Below are 18,561 nucleotides of genomic sequence, written 5' to 3' on the forward strand. Positions count from 1 at the left end.
GGGTCCTTTTCTATTATTATTATTATTATTTTATTTTATTTTATTTTATTTTTTTTTGAGATGGAGTCTCACTCTGTCACCCAGGCTGGAGTGCAATGGCACGATCTCGGCTCACTGTAACCTCTGCCTCCTGGGTTCAAACGATTCTCCTGCCTGAGCCTCCCGAGTAGCTGGGATTACAGGTTCCCACCACCATGCCCGGCTAATTTTTGTATTTTTAGTACAGATGAGGTTTCACTGTGTTGGCCAGGCTAGTCTCAAACTCCTGACTCAGGTGATCCACCCACCTTGGCTTCCCAAAGTGCTGGCATTACAGGTGTGAGCCACCATTTCCGGCCTTCTAGGGTTGTTTTCAACATATACACTTCACTTGTGAGTGCGAGGTGAGTTTAAGGGGGAATCAGGAGAAGCAGAGAGTGTTCCAGGCCTTTCTCTGTTGTACAGCCTTTTTTTGTTGTTTTTGTAAAGAATGTTTCAAAGACAAAAGCAGGCTGCCTCTGATTAGTCTGGTTTACTTAACTGAGTGTTTTAAATTCCATTCTGGTGCCTGAAAACGAACTTAATTGCCAATTGTAAATGGAATAAATAATAATATTTATGTTGGATTCCTGAAAACAGACCAAGGCTGCTGACTTGCCATTTAGTCAGATCGAAAACAAATGGCTAAAGTATGCCAGACATGTGAGGAATGTGGAGGGAAATTCCCAACACCTAACAGGGTGCTTGCCTGCAGCCCCTGGAGAGAGGTGGGTCAGCCCACCTGCAGGGCAAGGCAGCCTCCCCCAGGGTCCCCTCCACTGGTGGGAGTGGGTTGGCTGCATCATCTATGAAGGACACTTGAACCACATCTTTCTCAGGGCTCAAGCCAAGGGCTTCCCACTAGAGCAAACTATTTCTTTAACCTTGATAAATAACCATCATTAAAATAATTCATTTGTTCTACAAATAGTTATCAAACATCTATGTTCCAACAGGCACTGTTCCAGCTCCTGAAAATCCAGTGATGAAAGAGATTGAAAAGGATGGTGTCTATGGAGGAGCTTCAATTCTGCTCTAATGTTTATGGAGGATTTCCAGGTACCAAATGGTTTCTGGCAGATTATCTTCTCTTTTAATAATTCCTTCATCCGCCGGGTGCGGTGGCTCCTGCTTGTAATCCCAGCAGTTTGGGAGGCCGAGGTGGGCGGATCATGAGGTCAGGAGTTCAAGACCAGCCTGACCAATATGGTGAAACCCTGTCTCTACTAAAAATACAAAAAAATTAGCCGGGCATTGTGGCATGTGCCTGTGGTCCCAGCTACTTGGGAGGCCTAGGCAGGAGAATCGCTTGAACCCAGGAGGTGGAGGTTGCAGTGAGCTGAGATCATGCCACTGCACTCCAGCCAGATCAACAGACTGAGACTCCATCTTAAAAAAAAAAAAAAAAAAAATAGGCCAGGCGCAGTGGCTCACGCCTGTAATCCCAGCACTTTGGGAGGCCGAGGCGGGTGGATCACGAGGTCAGGAGATCGAGACCATCCTGGCTAACACGGTGAAACCCCGTCTCTACTAAAAAAAATACAAAAAAATTAGCCGGGTGTGGTGGCAGGCACCTGTAGTCCCAGCTACTCAGGAGGCTGAGGCAGGAGAATGGCGTGAACCCGGGAGGTGGAGCTTGCAGTGAGCTGACATGGCGCCACTGCACTCCAGCCTGGGCAACAGAGTGAGAGTCTGTCTCAAAAATAATAATAATAACAATAATTCCTTTCTTTTTTTTTTGGCGGAGTCTCACTCTGTCGCCCAGGCTGGGGTGCAGTGGTGCAATCTTGGCTCCCTGAAAGGAGGTTCTCTTGAACCTCTGCCTCCTGGGTTCAAGAGATTCTCCTGCTTCAGCCTCCTGAGTAGCTGGGATTATAGACGTGTGCCACCATGCCTGGCTAATTTTTGTATTTTCATTTTATTTTACTTTCAATTTATTTTTTAATATTTAAAAATTTTTTTTGAGATGGAGTATCGCTCTCATTGCCCAGGCTGGGGTGTAATGGTGTGATCTCGGCTCACTGCAACCTATGTCTCCTTGGTTCAAGAGATTCTCCTGCCTCAGCCTCCCGAGTAGCTGGGATTACAGGCGCCTGGGGTTTCACCCTGTTGGCCAGGCTGATCTCAAACTCCCAACCTCAGATGATCTGCCTGCCTCGGCCTCCTAAAGTGCTGGGATTACAGGCATGAGTCACTGCATCCGGCCTTTATCTTCTTTTTTAATAATCCTCTTGTGGCCAGGCACGACGGCTCATGCCTGTAATCCCAGCACTTTGGGAGGCCGAGGTGGGTGGATCACGAGGTCAGGAGTTTGAGACCAGCCTGACCAACATGATGAAACCCCGTCTCTACTAAAAATACAAAAATTAGCCGGGCCTGGTGGCGCACACCTGTAATCCCAGCTACGCGGGAGGCTGAGACAGGAGAATCGCTTGAACCTGGGAGGCAGAGTTTGCACGAGCCAAGATCACGCCACTGCACTCCAGCCTGGGCGACAGAGAGAGACTCCTCTAAAAAAAAAAAAAAAAAAAAAAAAAGTTTTTTTCTAAAAAGTTAACCAGCATGGTGATGCACACCTGTAATCCCAGCTACTCAGGAGGCTGACTGGGTAGGATTGCTTGAGCCCAGGAGTTGAAGGCTGCAGCGAGCTGTGATCTCACCACTGTGCTCCAGCCTAGGCAATGGAGGGAGACCCTGTCTCAAAAGTAAATAAATAAATAAAATGAAAATTGTTAATAATCTGTTTAGATTAGTATAAATGCAAAAGAGCATTAAGAAATAATTTTTAGGCTGGGCGCGGTGGCTCACGCCTGTAATCCCAGCACTTTGGGAGGCCAAGACGGGCGGATCACAGGTCATGAGATCAAGACCATCCTGGCTCACACGGTGAAACCCTGTCTCCACTAAAACTACAAAAAAATTAGCGGAGCGTGGTGGCAGGTGCCTGTAGTCCCAGCTACTCGGGAGGCTGAGGCAGGAGAATGGCGAGAACCCAGGAGGCAGAGCTTGCAGTGAGCCGAGATTGCGCCACTGCACTCCAGCCTGGGTGACAGAGCGAGACTCCGTCTCAAAAAAAAGAAAAGAAATAATTTTTAAAATACTTGGGTTTAAAAAAAAATTCCTTTTTCTCTTTTTGCGGATATGGGGTCTCACTATGTTGCCCAGGCTAGTTAGTCTCAAACTCCTGGGCTCAAGCAATGCTCCTGCCTCAGCTTCTCAAAGTGCTGGGATTATAGGCATGAGCCACCATGCCTGAACCACTGAACTTTTTTGTTAAAAAAAAAAAAAAAAAAAGAAACAAGTTTGGGTGAGGTAGCTCACGCCTGTAATCCCAGCACTCTGGGAGGCCGAGGTGGGTGGATCACCTGAGGTCAGGAGTTCAACACCAGCCTGGCCAACATGGTGAAACCGCGTCTCTACTAAAAATATAAAAATTAGCCAGGTGTAGTGGCGCATGCCTGTAATCCCAGTAACTCAGGAGGCTGAGGCAGGAGACTCTCTTAAACCCAGGATGTGGATGTTGAAGTGAGCCGAGATTGCGCCACTACACTCTAGCCCGGGTGACAGAGTGAGACTCTGTCTCCAAAAAAAAAAAAAACACACATATATCAATGCTTTGCATATAATAACTCAGTCCTTGCAGTGACCCTGTATTAGAGTTCTCCAGATAAACAGAATCAGTAGGAGATACATGTACATATGAGAGAGAGAGACACACACACAAAGTGATTTATTATAAGGAATTGGCTCATGTAAGTATGAAGACTGAGAAGTCCTAAGATCTACAGTCAGCAGGCTAGAGAGCCAGGAAGAGCTGATGGTTCAGTTCAAATCCAAAGGCAGGGAAAAAATTAATGTCTCCACTGGGCATGGTGGCTCAGGCCTATAATCCTAGCACTTTGGGAGGCTGAGGCGGACGGATCACTTGAGATCAGGAGTTCTAGGCCAACCTGGTAAATACGGTGAAAACCGTTACTAATAAAAATATAAAAATTAGCCGGGTGTGGTGGCGCATACCTGTAGTCCCAGCTACTTGGAAAGCTGAGGCAGGAGAATCACTTGAACCCCTGGGAGGTGGAGGTTGCAGTGAGCTGAGATAGCACCACTGCACTCCTGCCTGGACAACAGAGCAAGACTCTCTCTCAAAAAAAAAAAAAAAAAAAAGTCAATGTCCCAGCTTGAAGGCCGTCATGGAGGAGGAATTCTCTCTTCTTTGCAGGAGAGTCAGGTTTTTGGTTCTATTCAGGTCATCAACTGGTTGGATGAGGCCCATCCACCTTAGGGAGGACAATCAGCTTTACTCAGTTTATAGATTTAAATATTAAACTCATCTGGAGACACCCCCACAGAAGCACCCAGAGTGTTTGACCAAATATCTGGGCACCCTGTGGCCCAGGCAAGTGGACACATCATGAGCCATCACAGACCCTTTCAGGTGGGTACAGTACCTTTTTTTTTTTTTTGAGACAGCCTCTTGCTCTGTCACCCAGGCTGGAGTGCAGTGATGCAGCCATGGCTCACTGCTGCCTCCACCTTCTTGGCTCAAGGATCCTCTGCTTTGAGGATTCTGGGCTCAGCCTCCTGAATAGCTGGGGACTACACGCACATGTCACCACACCTGGCTAATTTTTTTTTTTTTTTTTTGAGACCAAGTCTTCCTCTATCGCCCAAGCTGGAGTGCAGTTGTGTGATCTTGGCTCACTGCAACCTCTGCCTCCCAGGTTCAAGCCATTCTCCTGCCTCAGCCTCCGGAGCAGCTGGGACTACAGATGCGCACCACCACGCCCAGCTAATTTTTTTGTTTTTTGTTTTTTTTGAGATGGAGTCTCGCTCTTGTCACCCAGGCAGGAGTGCAGTGGAGCGATCTCAGCTCACTACAACGTCCGCCTCCCGGGTTCAAGCGTTTCTCGTTACTCAGCCTCCCAAGTAGCTGGGATTACAGGCGCCCGCAACCACGCCCGGCTGATATTTGTATTTTTAGTGGAGATGGGGTTTCCCCATGTTGGCCAGGCTGGTCTCGAACTCCCTACCTCGGATGATCCACCCGCCTCTGCCTCCCAAAGTGCAGGGATTACAGGCATAAGCCACCGTTCCCGGCCACGCCCAGCTAATTTTTTGTATTTTTAGTGGAGACAGGGTTTCACCATATTGGCTGGGCTGGTCTCAAACTCCTGACCTCGTGACCCACCTGCCTTGGCCTCCCAAAGTGCTGGGATTACAGGCGTGAGCCACTGCACCCGGCCACACCTGGCTAATTTTTTGTTGTTGTTGTTGTTTTGAGACTGAGTCTCGCTCTGTTGCCCAGGCTGGAGTGCAATGTCACGGCTCACTGCAACATAATGTCACGGCTCACTGCAACCTCCGCCTCCCAGGTTCAAACGATTCTCCTGCCTTAGCCTCCTGAGTAGCTGGGATTACAGGTGTGTGCCACCACACCTGCCTAATTTTTGTATTTTTCGTAGAGATGGGGTTTCAACATGTTGGTCAGGCTGGTCTCAAGCTCCTGACCTCAGGTGATCCGCCCACCTTGGCCTCCCAAAATTCTGGGATTACAGGAGTGAGCCACCACGCCCGGCCTCGGCCTCCCAAAGTGCTGGGATTACGGGCATGAGCCACCACACCCGGCCAATTTTTTGTGTTTTTTGCAGAGTTAGGGTTTTGTCATGTTGCCCAGGCTGGTCTCAAACTCCTGGGCTCAAGCGATCTGCCCACCTCGGCCTCCCAGTGTTGGGATTTTGGGTGTACCCCATCGAGTACAGTACTCATATTACCCCCATCTTAGTCACCTCAGGCTGCTATGACAGATACCATAGACTGGATGGCTTAAGCAGTAGAAATTTATTTCTCAATGATCTGGGGGCTGGAAGTCCAAGACCAGGGTCCCAGCATGGTCAGGTTGTTGGTGAGGGCCACCTTCCTGGTTTACAGATGGCTGCTTTCTTGCCGTATCCTCACCTGGCAGAGAGGGAGATAATCTCCCCAGTGTCTCTTATAAGAGCACTAATTCCATTCATCAGGGCTTCATTTTCATGACCTAATTATCCCCCAAAGGCCCCACCTCCTAATACCATCAAATCAGGGATTAGAGATTCAACATATAAATTTTTTTTTTTTTTTTTTTTTTGAGGTGGAGTCTCGCTCTGTCGCCCAGGCTGGAGTGCAGTGGCATGATCTTGGCTCACTGCAACCTTTACTTCCCAGGTTCAAGCCATTCTCCTGCCTCAGCCTCCCGAGTAGCTGGGACTACAGGCATGTGCCACCATGCCTGGCTAATTTTTGTATTTTCAGTAGAGTTGGGGTTTCACCATGTTGGCCAGGCTGTTCTCAAACTCCTGACCTCAGGTGATCTGCCCCCCTTGGCCTCCCAAAGTTCTGGGATTACAGGCATGAGCCACCATGCCCAGCCCAACATACGAATTTTGATGAAACACAGAGATTCAGTCCATAGCACCCCCAATTTACAATGATGAAAAGGGAACCTAAGCCTAAAGTTGTTTGTACATTTTCAGAGCCCTTCTCTAAACCCCAAGTTAAGATTCCTGCCTGGAGGGCTAGAACCTGGGACCATCTGGAGCTGTGGAGACCTGGGGCCTGGGAGTGAATGTTTGCTGAGTGAATGAATGAATAAGCCCTGCACATGGCTGCAACCAAGGTTGCCTTGCACTCAGGCTCTCCCAGGAGATAAGCCTGATGGAGAATGTGCTCATTGAAGAAGGGATAAACAAATGATGTATGTACCTGTCAGTTCTTCAGTTAGGAACATGAGCCTCTGACTCCCTTTCTCCAGTGAGTCAATCACATGACAAGCCTTTGGGGGTAGCTAGTGATAGATCTGGAATTAAGATGTTCATGTCATGGTGCTGTGGTCATGCCTTATAAGTGCACAAGCCTGGGACTGAATCCTACCTCTGCGTCTTTCTTAGCTGTGTGACCTTGATCAAGTCACAGAACTGTTTTGTTTCTGTTCCTATCTGAAAAAGGGTAAAAAACAATCCCTATCTTACAGGTTTTTGTTTTTTTTTTGGATGGAGTCTCGCTCTGTTGCCCAGGCTTGAGTGCAATGGTGTGATCTCAGCTCATTGCAACCTCTGCCTCCTGGGTTCAAGTGATTCTCCTGCCTCAGCCTCCTGAGTAGCTTGGATTACAGGTGCCCACCACCACACCCGGCTAATTTTTATATTTTTATTTTTATTTTTTGAGACAGAGTCTCGCTCTGTCGCCCAGGCTGGAGTGCAGTGGCGCGATCTCGCTCACTGCAAGCTCCGCCTCCCGGGTTCATGCCATTCTCCTGCCTCAGCCTCCCGAGTAGCTGGGACTACAGGTGCCCGCCACCACACCCGGCTAATTTTTTGTATTTTTAGTAGAGATGGAGTTTCACCATGTTAGCCAGGATGGTCTCGATCTCCTGACCTCGTGATCCACCCGCCTCGGCCTCCCAAAGTGCTGGGATTACAGGCGTGAGCCACCGCGCCTGGCCTAATTTTTGTATTTTTTTGTAGAGACAGGGTTTCACTATGTTAGCCAGGCTGGTCTCGAACTCCTAACCTTAGGTGATACACCTACCTTGGCGTCCCAAAGTGCTAGGATTTCAGATGTGAGCCACCATGCCGAGCTATAGGGTTTTTGAGAGGGTAAAAGAATCAACATATGCAAAGTGTTTGGCTCATAGTAAAGAAGCGGTGGCTGTTACTGCTATTTCAGCTTTAACGTGGGGACATAGAGCACACTGTGACCACATGGGACTGACAACATGGGGCTTCCCAGAAAACCTACCAGTGCCAGCCTCCTGGCCCTTTTCTTTTCTTCTTTTTTTTTGAGACGGAGTCTCGCTCTGTCGCCCAGGCTGGAGTGCAGTGGCGCAATCCCAGCTCACTGCAAGCTACACCTCCCAGGTTCACGCCATTCTCCTGTCTCAGCCTCCTGTGTAGCTGGGACTACAGGCGCCCACCACCATGCCCGGCTAATTTTTTGTATTTTTAGTAGAGACGAGGTTTCACCGTGTTAGCCAGGATGGTCTCGATCTCCTGACCTCATGATCCTTCCGCCTCGGCCTCCCAAAGTGCTGGGATTACAGGCGTGAACCACCGCGCCCGGCCTCCTCCTGGCCCTTTTCTCCAAAGCATCCTCACCTCTGGTTGGGGTCTTGTAATAAAGACCCCTTTACTATCTTAGGCAGCCCAAACAATTGAACAAGTTGGTACCAACTTGAAAAGATAAGAGGCTGGTGTCCTGCTGAATCCCCCTTGAATGATGGACAGTCCTCTTCAAGAATATGTGTTCGGGCCGGGCGCGGTGGCTCACGCTTGTAATCCCAGCACTTTGGGAGGCCGAGGTGGGTGGATCACGAGGTCAGGAGATCGAGACCACGGTGAAACCGCATCTCTACTAAAAATACAAAAAATTAGCCGGGCGTGGTGGCGGGCGCCTGTAGTCCCAGCTACTCGGAGAGGCTGAGGCGGGAGAATGGCGTGAACCTGGGAGGCGGAGCTTGCAGTGAGCCGAGATCGCGCCACTGCACTCCAGCCTGGGTGAGAGAGCGAGACTCCATCTCAAAAAAAAAAAAAAAAAAAAAAAAAGAATATGTGTTCGTTATTTCACCAGCAACCTGGAGTGGTGGAATCACCAGACCATTTGCCACCTAGTTCACTTGAGGCAAAATGCAGCAATCCAACTGGCCTCAGCATCCTCATCGATGAAATGAGAGTGATAATAACCATGGTGGTAAATGTGATAAGTTATCAAGGGTGTTTCATTGTAAATTGCCTAGGGGATATGGGAACTCACACACACACACACACACACACACACACACACATATTTTTGGAGACAGTTTTGCTCTTGTCGCCCAGGCTAGAGTACAATGGTGCAAACTTGGCTCACTGCAACCTCCACCTCATGAGTTCAAGCGATTCTCCTGCTTCAGCCTCCCGAGTAGCTGGGATTACAGATGCCCGCCACCACACCCAGCTAATTTTTGTATGTTTAGTAGAGATGGGGTTTCACCACATTGGCCAGGCTGGTCTCGAACTCGTGACCTCAGGTGATTCGCCTGCCTCAGCCTCCCAAAGTGCTGGGATTACAGGCGTGAGCCACCATGCCCGGCCTGACATTTATATTTTTTCAGCCTTCACTACATGATTTACAGACATTATTCATTATAATCCATCCCCATGCCACCTTTTTTTTTTTTTTTTTTAGACGGAGTCTTTCTTTGTCGCCTAGGCTGGAGTGCAGTGGTGCAATCTCGGCTCACTGTAACCTCCCCTTCCAGGGTTCAAGGGATTCTCCTGCCTCAGCTTCCTGAGTAGCTGAGACTACAGGTGCACATCACCATGCCTGGCTAATTTTTGTATTTTTAGTAGAGACAGGGTTTCACCATGTTGGCCAGGCTGGTCTCGAACTCCTGACTCAAGCAAGCCTCGCACCTTGGCCTCCCAAAGTGCTGGGATTACAGGTATGAGCCACCGCGCCCATATTTCATTAAAATCCTTAAATCAAACTTTATGTGGATTCAGTTTCCTTATCTTTATCTTACAAATGAAGAAATTGATGCTGCTAGATTGCCAGGGTCACATAGCCAGCAATTGGCAGGGCTGGGGACCTTGGTCCTCCTAATGTCTTAGCGACATAAGCACCACACCATTCAGCCTCCCTAAATCGCCAGGCGCAGACTCTCACTGCCTCTAGCCCATGATCTTGCAATCTATCCCAGGTGTCTTAAGGGTTGATTTCCCATTAAACAGCAGAAATGTCTGATGGCCACTGAGCTCTGTTTTCAGATTTGGACAAAAGCATCTACCTTCTTCATGCCAGAGGCTTTCTTTGTTTTTTTTCTTTTTTTTTGGCAGGGTCTTGCTCTGTCACCTGGGCTGGAGTGCAGTGGCCCAATCACGGCTCACTGCAGCCTCAGTCTCCTGGGCTCAAGCGAGCCTCCCACCTCAGCCTCCTAAGTAGCTGGAACCATACACACGTGTCACCACACCTCACTAATTTTTTGATTTTTTGTAGAGATAGGATCTCACAGGCCAGGTGCAGTGGCTCATACCTGTAATCCCAGCACTTTGGGAGGCCAAGATGGGTGGATCATTTGAGGCCAGGAGTTCGAGACCAGCCTGGCTGAAATTGCAAAACTCCATCTCCATTTTAAAAAATACAAAAAGATTAGCTGGGCAGGGTGGCACATTCCTGTAACCCCAGCTACTCAGGAGGCTGTGGCATGAGAATCGCTTGAACCCAGGAGGCAGAGGTTGCAGTGATCCAGGATTGTGCCACTGCACTCCAGCCTGGGTGACAAAGTGAGACCTTGCTCAAAAAAAAAAAAAAAAAGAGATGGAATCTCACTGTGTTGCCACGGCTGGTCTAGAATTCCTGGGCTCAAGGATTCCTCCCACCTCGGCCTCCTGAAGTGCTGGGATTGCAGCTGTCAGCCACCACGCACAGCTGAAGTTGTCTTTTTGTTTGTTGATCTCAGAGTAGTGAGGAGGGAGAAGACACCTAGAGAAGGAAGTCTGACAGCTTCTGCAGGTTCAGGTGCATTTTGTTCCCCTTTAAAGTCGCCCTTAAAGCAGAGACAGAGGAAAGCATAGGAGGCCATGTAAAGCACACAGACTCTGGAGACAGAACTGCTACCTTGGGCAAGTCACTTCATTCTGAGCTTCAGTTTCTCATCTGTAAAATGGGCATGATGAAACCAATCTTCCAGGATTACTGTGAGAATTAAATAGGTAAATGCAGACTGTGTGCAGTGGCTCACACCTATAATCCCAGCACTTTGGGAGGCCGAGGCAGGAGGATCACTTGAGTCCAGGAGTTGGAGACCAGCCTGGACAACATGAGACCCCATCTCTACAAAAAATTTTAAAAATTAGCCAGGTGTAGGGATGTATACCTGTGGTCTCAACTACTTGGGAGGCTGAGGCAGGAGGACCATTTGAGCCCAGGAGCTGGAGGCTGCAGTGACCCATGATCACCCTACTATCCTCCAGCCTGCTCAAGAGAGTCAGATCCTGTCTCAAAAAAAAAAAAAAAAAAAAGGTAATCACAGCTCACAGCTCCAGGTTCTTGTCTCTCCTAGAACTTACCACAGTGCATTTAAATATTTAAAATTTGGTTCACTGTTACATCCCCGGTTCCTAAGATTGTGTCTGGCACAAATGTTTGTGGAAGAGATAACATTTGTAAAGATAAAGTCTGCCAGGCTCACAGCTGATCTGAAATAAATTAAAAATATATACACATGTGTGTATGTGTGCATGTGTGTAAAATGAAGAGGATTAAGAGGGAAATCTGAGAGAACTCTTGAGAGAGTCCTCCAGGAATTAATGGGGCAGGTAGTGCTAAATGAACACTCTTTGGATCATGAGCTGTGGATTCAAATATAGCCTCTTCACCAGTCCTGAGGCAGTATCGTGGATATGCATAGCTGGTGTGTCTGGTTAATCTCCCCTTACCTAGTAGGTCTTCTAAGCAGCCTCAAATCCTTTCTAGAAAGATCCCTGGCAAAGATTCTCTCCTTGACTAAACTCTATTTAGGCTCCCCTGAACTTTTCAACTAGGCCTTGACTTTTGGACTTCTGTGTTCATCTTTACATTGTCCAGTTTTGTTTTCTTTTTTTTTTGAGACGGAGCCTTGCTCTGTCACCCAGGCTGGAGTGCAGTGGCACGATCTCAGCTCACTGCAAGCTCCACCTCCCAGGTTCACGCCATTCTCCTGCCTCAGCCTCCCGAGTATCTGGGAGTACAGGCGCCCACCACCACGCCTGGCCAATTTTTTGTATTTTTAGTAGAGACGGGGTTTCACCGTGTTAGCCAGGACGGTCTCGATCTCCTGACCTCATGATCCGCCTGCCTCAGCCTCCCAAAGTACTGGGATTACAGGTGTGAGCCACAGCGCCCGGCCTGTTTTGTTTTGTTTTGTTTTGTTTTGTTTTTAGGGACAGGGCCTTGCTCTGTTACCCAGGCTGGAGTTCAGGTGGCATGATCATCACTCACTGCAGCCTCAAACGCCTAGCCTCAAGTGATCCTCCTGCCTCAGCCTCCAGAATAGCTGGGATTACAGGCGCATACCACCACGCCAGCTAATTCTTTAATTTTTTGTAGAGACAGGGTCTCACTATGTTGCCCAGGCTGGTCTTGAACTCCTGGGCTCAAGTGAACCTCCTGCCTAAACCTCCCAAAGTGCTGGGATTACAGGTGTGAGCCACTGCCCCTGGGCTGCATTGTCCAATTTTGGCAAGAATCCTGCTAAGTTGGTTTAGCTAGACTCCCCCATTCTCCATACCTGATTGTCAATATCTTTTTTTTTTCCTTTTTGAGACGGAGTCGCACCCTGTCGCCCAGGCTGGAGTGCAATGGCACGATCTTGGCTCACTGCAACCTCCACCTCCGGGGTTCAAGTGATTCTCCTGCCTCAGCCTCCTGAGTAGCTGGGATTACAGGCACCCACCACCAAGCCTGGCTAATTTTTGTATTTTTGTAGAGATGGGGGTTTCACCATGTTGGCTAGGCTGGTCTTGAACTCCTTACCTCAGGTGATCCACCCATCTCAGCCTCCCAAAGTGCTGAGATTACAGGCGTGAGCCACTGCACCCAGCCCTGATTGTCAATATCTAATCAGGTTCCTCACTTTCCACCATTCCCCAGGTGATGTCTGATCACCTTGGCCTGCCTTCAGCAAGAATCTTGTTAGATGGGTTTAAGCCAGAATCCTCTTATCTCTGATGCAGTTTCCTATGCACTGGCCCTCAATCAGTGGATCCTTTCTCCTTCCTTATAAATTCCCAGTTGCCCATGCTGAATTCTGAATTGAGCCCAAATACTCTCCCAGACCGCAAATCCCACTGCAGTGGTCCCTACACCCTTCATGATGCCAATAAAGTCGGCCTTGTAGTCTTTAACAAGTGTCATTCAATATTTTTTTTAACATCCTATGCATAAAACTCCAGTCAAGTGAGGTCCTGATTCTTCTATGTGTCTCCGGTTCCCATCTATGAGAAGGGCACAACGCAACCAGGGTTTTGGGCAGCCTTCCATGAAAGCACTTGGAAGCCGGAGGGGGGTGCCGGAGGGCTTTTGACACAGATGGGGAAGGGCGGAGGCGCTGGGTTTGAGCAACATCAACCCAGAAATGCAGAACTGCCAAAAGAACCCCCCCTAAAAGGCAGGACACTTTTAAAGAAAATAAAGGTGAATTCCAGGCATGAGCTTTCGACGGGGAATGGGGCTTCCCCGACTCGCCCACCCACTTCTCCCCAGGTGCGCAGCCCGCGCCGCCCACCCCGGGCGCGGCGAGGCGACGGGAGCCGAGCTCTCTAGGACCCGAGGAGGAAGAGCTGCAGGGAGACGGTGCCTCAAGCGGGTGCTGCCGCGAGCGGCCTGCCGAGGGGCTGGAAATGAAAGTAAAGAGCTCCAGAGCCACATGGACGGAGCTGCCGGGGCGGCGGCGCCGGGAGCAGGATGCGGCCGCCCGTAATTAAATAGCATTTACTTTTATTATTACTAATAATAATAACGTAATCATACCTCTAGTCATAGCATACCATTTATCGGGCTCGGCGCAGGCCCGCGGGGAGCGCAGCCCGGCGGAGGTGAGTGCTTGGCGCGGCCCGAGCCCCGCGGGGCCGAGGCCGGGGCCACTGCGTCCGGAGCCGCCCGCGCGCGAGGGTTCGGGGACGCCCGGGCCGGGCCGGGCTGGGGAAGAGGCGCGGAGAGCCCTTTCCAGGCCGGGGCCGCGCGCCGAGTCACCTGGAAAGTGGGATTTTGCAAAAAATAGTCTCTAAACCCCCATTTCCTCCTTTTTGGGGATCCCGGTCCCCGTGCCCTGCCCCAAAGTTTTAAAGTTACCGTGCGGCCGGGGGCACCTGGCGCTGGGGAGACTCGGCCGCCCCTGCAGCCCCCAGGAGGTGTCTTGAAATTTTCGAGGGGCCTCTTTCTTGGGCGTCCGGAGCTTCTGGGGTGTCCGGATGCTTTGCCGACCCCGCGCAGGGGGTCTCCGGGGCTGGCAGGGGCGTCGCTGGCAGGGCCCCCCTTCCTTTTGTGTTCTCCTTGGCTCCGCAGCACCCGGAGTTGGAGGGGCCGCGGCGAGGGCCGGGGAGCGGGGCCGCCCGACGGGCCACCCCTTTCGGCTGCGGCGGCCACGCGAGCCCGGGGATCCGGGGCCTGCAGCCGGGCCCGCGGGAAGGGGGCGGCAGGAAAGGGGGGCGCGGTCCCTGGGCCTGCTGGGCAGGGGGGCGTTTCCGGTCGCAGGATCAGTCTCTGGACTCCGAGGCCTGTGGGAGGCCCACGGCCGTCCAGGGAGTGCTAGGGGGCTGCGGACCCGGGCTCTGGCGCCTGGGGAGGGGGGCGCCCTGACGGGGCTGGGGGCCTGGGAGCCGCCGACCCCGGCCTCGTACCCCCATCCTGCCCGCATCGAGCCTCGGGGCCCCCCTCCGGGCTTGCTCCCTCCTCCTTTCCCCTCCTTTCTCCTTAACTCTGTCTGTTTTGGGTGTTTATAAGACGCCTGGTTGGGGGTACTTTCACGGACAAAGCCGTTTTCCCAGGGGGGAAAATAATCATATAAAAACGCTCACTCTGATAGAACCTGATGGCTATATTGCCAACAGGGCATTGATGGGGAAGACTAGGGGGCTAGGGCCCTGCATGGGGAGTCTGGGGGCTCGAAAAGGGGGCTGGGCCTGAGTAGGGAGCTGGTGATCAGCGGTTTTATTTCTTGGGTTGCTAGCTTTGGCATCAGACTTTGAACCTCAACTTCTTGCCATATTCCTCAGCATCTGCAGTTCAGCCTGATGAAAATAGCAGAATGCAGATCCTTGAATTTTCACACAAATGAGATAATTATAGTACATGTAGCAACTGTGTTGGACACAAAATGCTGGCAGAATCTTTAGTTCTACTACCAATACTTCCCCCACACACATACAGCCATCCCCTCCGTGGTGGTCTTCTTTCCCCGTGTCCACCTCCCACAGAAGTTGGACTGCAAGGTGGAAATGACACCTGGTCAACAGTTGGGTGGAGCATGTTTGAGAAGTGGGGAGACTTAAGGTGGGAAGAAAGAACCTGTCCAGGAGGGATGAGATCTGAGGATGGGAGAGAGAGTTTGTTGTCCCTGAGCTGGGATAAAGTTTCTGTTCCATAGATGCTGTGTGTTCTTAGCTGCTAGCTTTTGTATAGGTTAGACAAGAATGTGGGTTTTGGTAGATTATTGTGAGGCTAAGAAGCTTGGTGGGATGTGCTGATCTCTCGAGTCTCAGTAGGAAAGCTGAGGTGTCGGTTGAGACATGGATAGAGAATCTGAAAATAATCCCTCAATTTGAAAATAATAATCCCTCAAATATCACTTTTTAGTTTATAACAAAAGGGCTTTCACATGTGTTGGCTCATCTGTCCTCCATAGCAACTGTGTCAGGTAGACATTTTCTAGATAAGAAACCTTAGGCCGAATTGTGTGTCTTGCTGGAAAGTCAGACAGCAGAGGTAGGATTCCCACCCGGTTTTCTGGCTCCAAATCGTCACCCTTTCTCAGAGTCCTGGGCCACCTTAGCAAGTTACTTTTCATTTTTTAATTTTATTTTATTTTACTTTCTTGAGACGGAGTCTCGCTCTGTCGCCCAGGCTGGAGTGCAGTTGCGCGATCTTGGCTCACTGCAAGCTCCGCCTCCCGGGTTCACGCCATTGTCCTGCCTCAGCCTCCTGAGTAGCTGGGACTACAGTCTCCCACTACCATGCCCAGCTAATTTTTTGTATTTTTAGTAGAGATGGGGTTTCACTGTGTTAGCCAGGATGGTCTTGATCTCCTGACCTCGTGATCCAGCCACTTAGGCCTCCCAAAGTGCTGGGATTACAGGCGTGAGCCACCACGCCCAGCCTTCTTTTTATTTTTTATTTTGAGACAAGGTCTCACTCTGTCACCCAGGCTGGAGTACAGTAGCACAATTGTAGCTCAGTCTGCCGGGCTCAGGCAATCCTCCTGCCTTGTCCTCCCAAAGGGATAGGGTTACAGGCATGAGCCACCAAACCTGGCTGCTGCAAGTTTCTTTCTTTCTTTCTTTCTTTTTTTTTTTTTTTTTGAGAGAGTCTCACTCTGTTACCCAGGCTGGAGTGCAGTGGCACGATCTTAGCTCACTGCAACCTCTGCCTCCCGGGTTCAAGTGATTCCTGGGCTCAACATATCTGGATTCAAGTGAACTCCTGGGCTCAACATATCTACCCACCTCGGCCTCCCAAAGTGCTGGGATTACAGGCGTGAGCCACCTCATGCCTGTCTGCAAGTTACTTTTCAAGTGCCTCTTGTGAGATGCTGTGGGGCAGGTTTGCAGTTGACTTTGTCATTTATTATCTGGCTGGAAAGAGAAAGTTGACTCTAGTGAACCAATGAGAACACAAGAATTCTGGGGTCAGTGCAGTGGGAGTGGAGAGAAGAGAGCTCAAGGCTACCTGGAAAAGTTAGAGAAGGCTTCTTCTAAGAAGTAGAATTTGAACTTGAAAGAATGGGGAGGCTTGCCAGGGTGGAGAAGAAGGGAATTTCTGGGTTAGCCACAATTGCTTCTGTGCTGGGAAGTTGACTTACATTCTCTCTAATTGTTATAGTAGCTCCATGAGGGGTGGGCATTGTAATCTCCATTTCACAGACGAAGAAATTAAGGAACATGGGATTTGTGTGCCCAGCCCAAGGTCAATCTGCAGGATTTGAATCCAGGCCTTCTTGACTCTTGAGTGTGCTCCTGCCCTCTGCACCACCTTCCTCTCAGATACGTAAGCAAGAACAGGGACTGTCCTGTAATCCCAGCACTTTGGGAAGCTAAGGCAAGCTGATCACTTAAGGTCATGAGTTCGAGACCATAGCTGGCAACATGGTGAAACCCAGTCTCCACTAAAAACACAAAAATTGGCCGGCTGCGGTGGCCCACGCCTGTAATCCCAGCACTTTGGGAGGCCGAGGCGGGCGGATCACGAAGTCAAGAGATTGAGACCATCCTGGCCAACATGGTAAAACCCCGCCTCTACTAAAAGTACAAAAATTAGCTGGATGTGGTGGTGCATACCTGTAATCCCAGCTACTTGGGAGGCTGAGGCAAGAGAATCGCTTGAACCTGGGAGGCGGAGCTTGCAGTGAGCCGAGCGCGCCACTGCAATCCAGCCTGGGCTACAGAGCGAGACTCTGTCTCAAAAAAAAAAAAAAAAAAGATTAGCTGGGCATGCTGGTGGGTGCCTGTAATCCTAGCTACTCAGGAGGCTGAGGCAGGAGAATCTCTTGAACCTGGGGGGTGGAGGTTGCAATGAGCCAAGATCACGCCACTGCACTCCAGCCTGGGCGACAGAGTGAAACTCCGTCTCAGAAAAACAAAAACAGAGACTGGATGGTCTGAATTAGCAAATGAAACTGGGGTAGCATTGTCAACAGGCTCCCCAAGACCAAGGAGTTCTCCTAAACTGGCTCTGTGTCCCAGGGCCCCGAGGGGCTGGCCCAGTGAAAGCACTCTCAGTAGGTTTCTAACTGCAGAAAGCAGAATGACAGTAGAAGGAGGACCGGTCCCTGAGCGTGGGGATCTGAGCAAGTTTGGTTCCTTAGTGCCTGCTGGGTGCCGGCCCAGCACCCTGGAGGAGCTTGGAGCTTGGAATGAGATAGATATGGACCATTAATCTGAGCTTCCCAAAGACAGGAACTGGGTCTGATTCACCCTCTGTGCCTCCAGCCCCAGAGGCCGTGCCAGGATGACACACTCAGCCATTGTGTTGTCAAATTGAATTATGCCCCAGTGTAGAGGAGGAAGGTTTATTTTGCCCAAGAGTGGAAGATCTTCCTAAAAGTGCCGTTTGGACATCTGAAAGATAGGTTGAAAAGCCAGAGAAAGGGTGTTCTAAGCAGAGGCATTGAGATGGACAAAGGCAGGGATGTAGAAAGAAGAACAGGTCGCCTGGTACAGCCACAGTCTAGTGGGCAGATATATGACTTTGGATTCAAGTCAGGCTCTGCCATCATGATCCTTTCGATTCTCTGGGCCTCAGTTTCCCCTTCTGAAAAGGAGCCCTGAGATTTGATGATATTTAATGATAACCCATGCTTGGGGATCAGGGTAAGAAACTTAGATGAAAAGAGCTAGAAGTGTTTAAAAATTTTTATTAATTTAGTAATCACTGAACCAGCAATTCTCTAGGCCCTGTTGCAAGTGTTTTTTCCTAAATTAGCTTATTTAATTCTTTTTTTTGAGACGGAGTTTTGCTCTTGTTGCCCAGGCTGGAGTGTGATGGCCTGATCTTGGCTCACTGCAACCTCTGCCTCCCGGGTTCAAGTGATCCTCCTGCCTCAGCCTCCCGAGTAGCTGGGATTACAGATGTCCGCCACCACGCCTGACTAATTTTTGTATTTTTAGTAGAGACGGGGTTTTGCCATGTTGGCCAGGCTAGTCTTGAACTCCTGATCTCAAGTGATCCACCCGCCACGGCCTCCCAAAGTGCTGAGATTACAGGCGTGAGCCACTGCACCCAGCCTTTATTTAATTCTTTCGACAGCCCTAGAGGGAGGCACTGTAATTATCCCCATTT

At 50.0% G+C, this 18,561-nt stretch overlaps 2 protein-coding genes across 3 annotated transcripts in view; one reads left to right on the forward strand and one right to left on the reverse strand.

Moving 5' to 3' along the window:
* RANGAP1 (Ran GTPase activating protein 1) overlaps positions 1 to 14,471 on the reverse strand; it is a 63,844-nt gene extending 49,373 nt beyond the window's left edge. Inside the window, exon 1 of one of the 2 annotated variants that reach the window (XM_032138838.2) lies at positions 13,861 to 14,237. Coding sequence is in view for 1 of the 2 variants with exons in the window: in XM_058431813.1 (XP_058287796.1) it covers positions 13,861 to 14,425 (565 nt within the window). In the remaining variant the exon portion in view is untranslated. Of the gene's footprint in view, positions 1 to 13,860 lie in introns of both variants that reach the window. The other variant, XM_058431813.1, reaches the window with a different exon arrangement.
* ZC3H7B (zinc finger CCCH-type containing 7B) overlaps positions 13,141 to 18,561 on the forward strand; it is a 54,740-nt gene continuing 49,319 nt past the window's right edge. The window contains exon 1 of the mRNA XM_032138834.2: positions 13,141 to 13,604. The gene's annotated coding sequence lies outside the window, so the exon portion shown is untranslated. The remainder of the gene's footprint in view (positions 13,605 to 18,561) is intronic.

The sequence above is a fragment of the Hylobates moloch genome, unplaced genomic scaffold (genome assembly GCF_009828535.3).
Source record: "Hylobates moloch isolate HMO894 unplaced genomic scaffold, HMol_V3 SCAFFOLD_19, whole genome shotgun sequence".
Lineage (NCBI taxonomy): Eukaryota > Metazoa > Chordata > Mammalia > Primates > Hylobatidae > Hylobates > Hylobates moloch.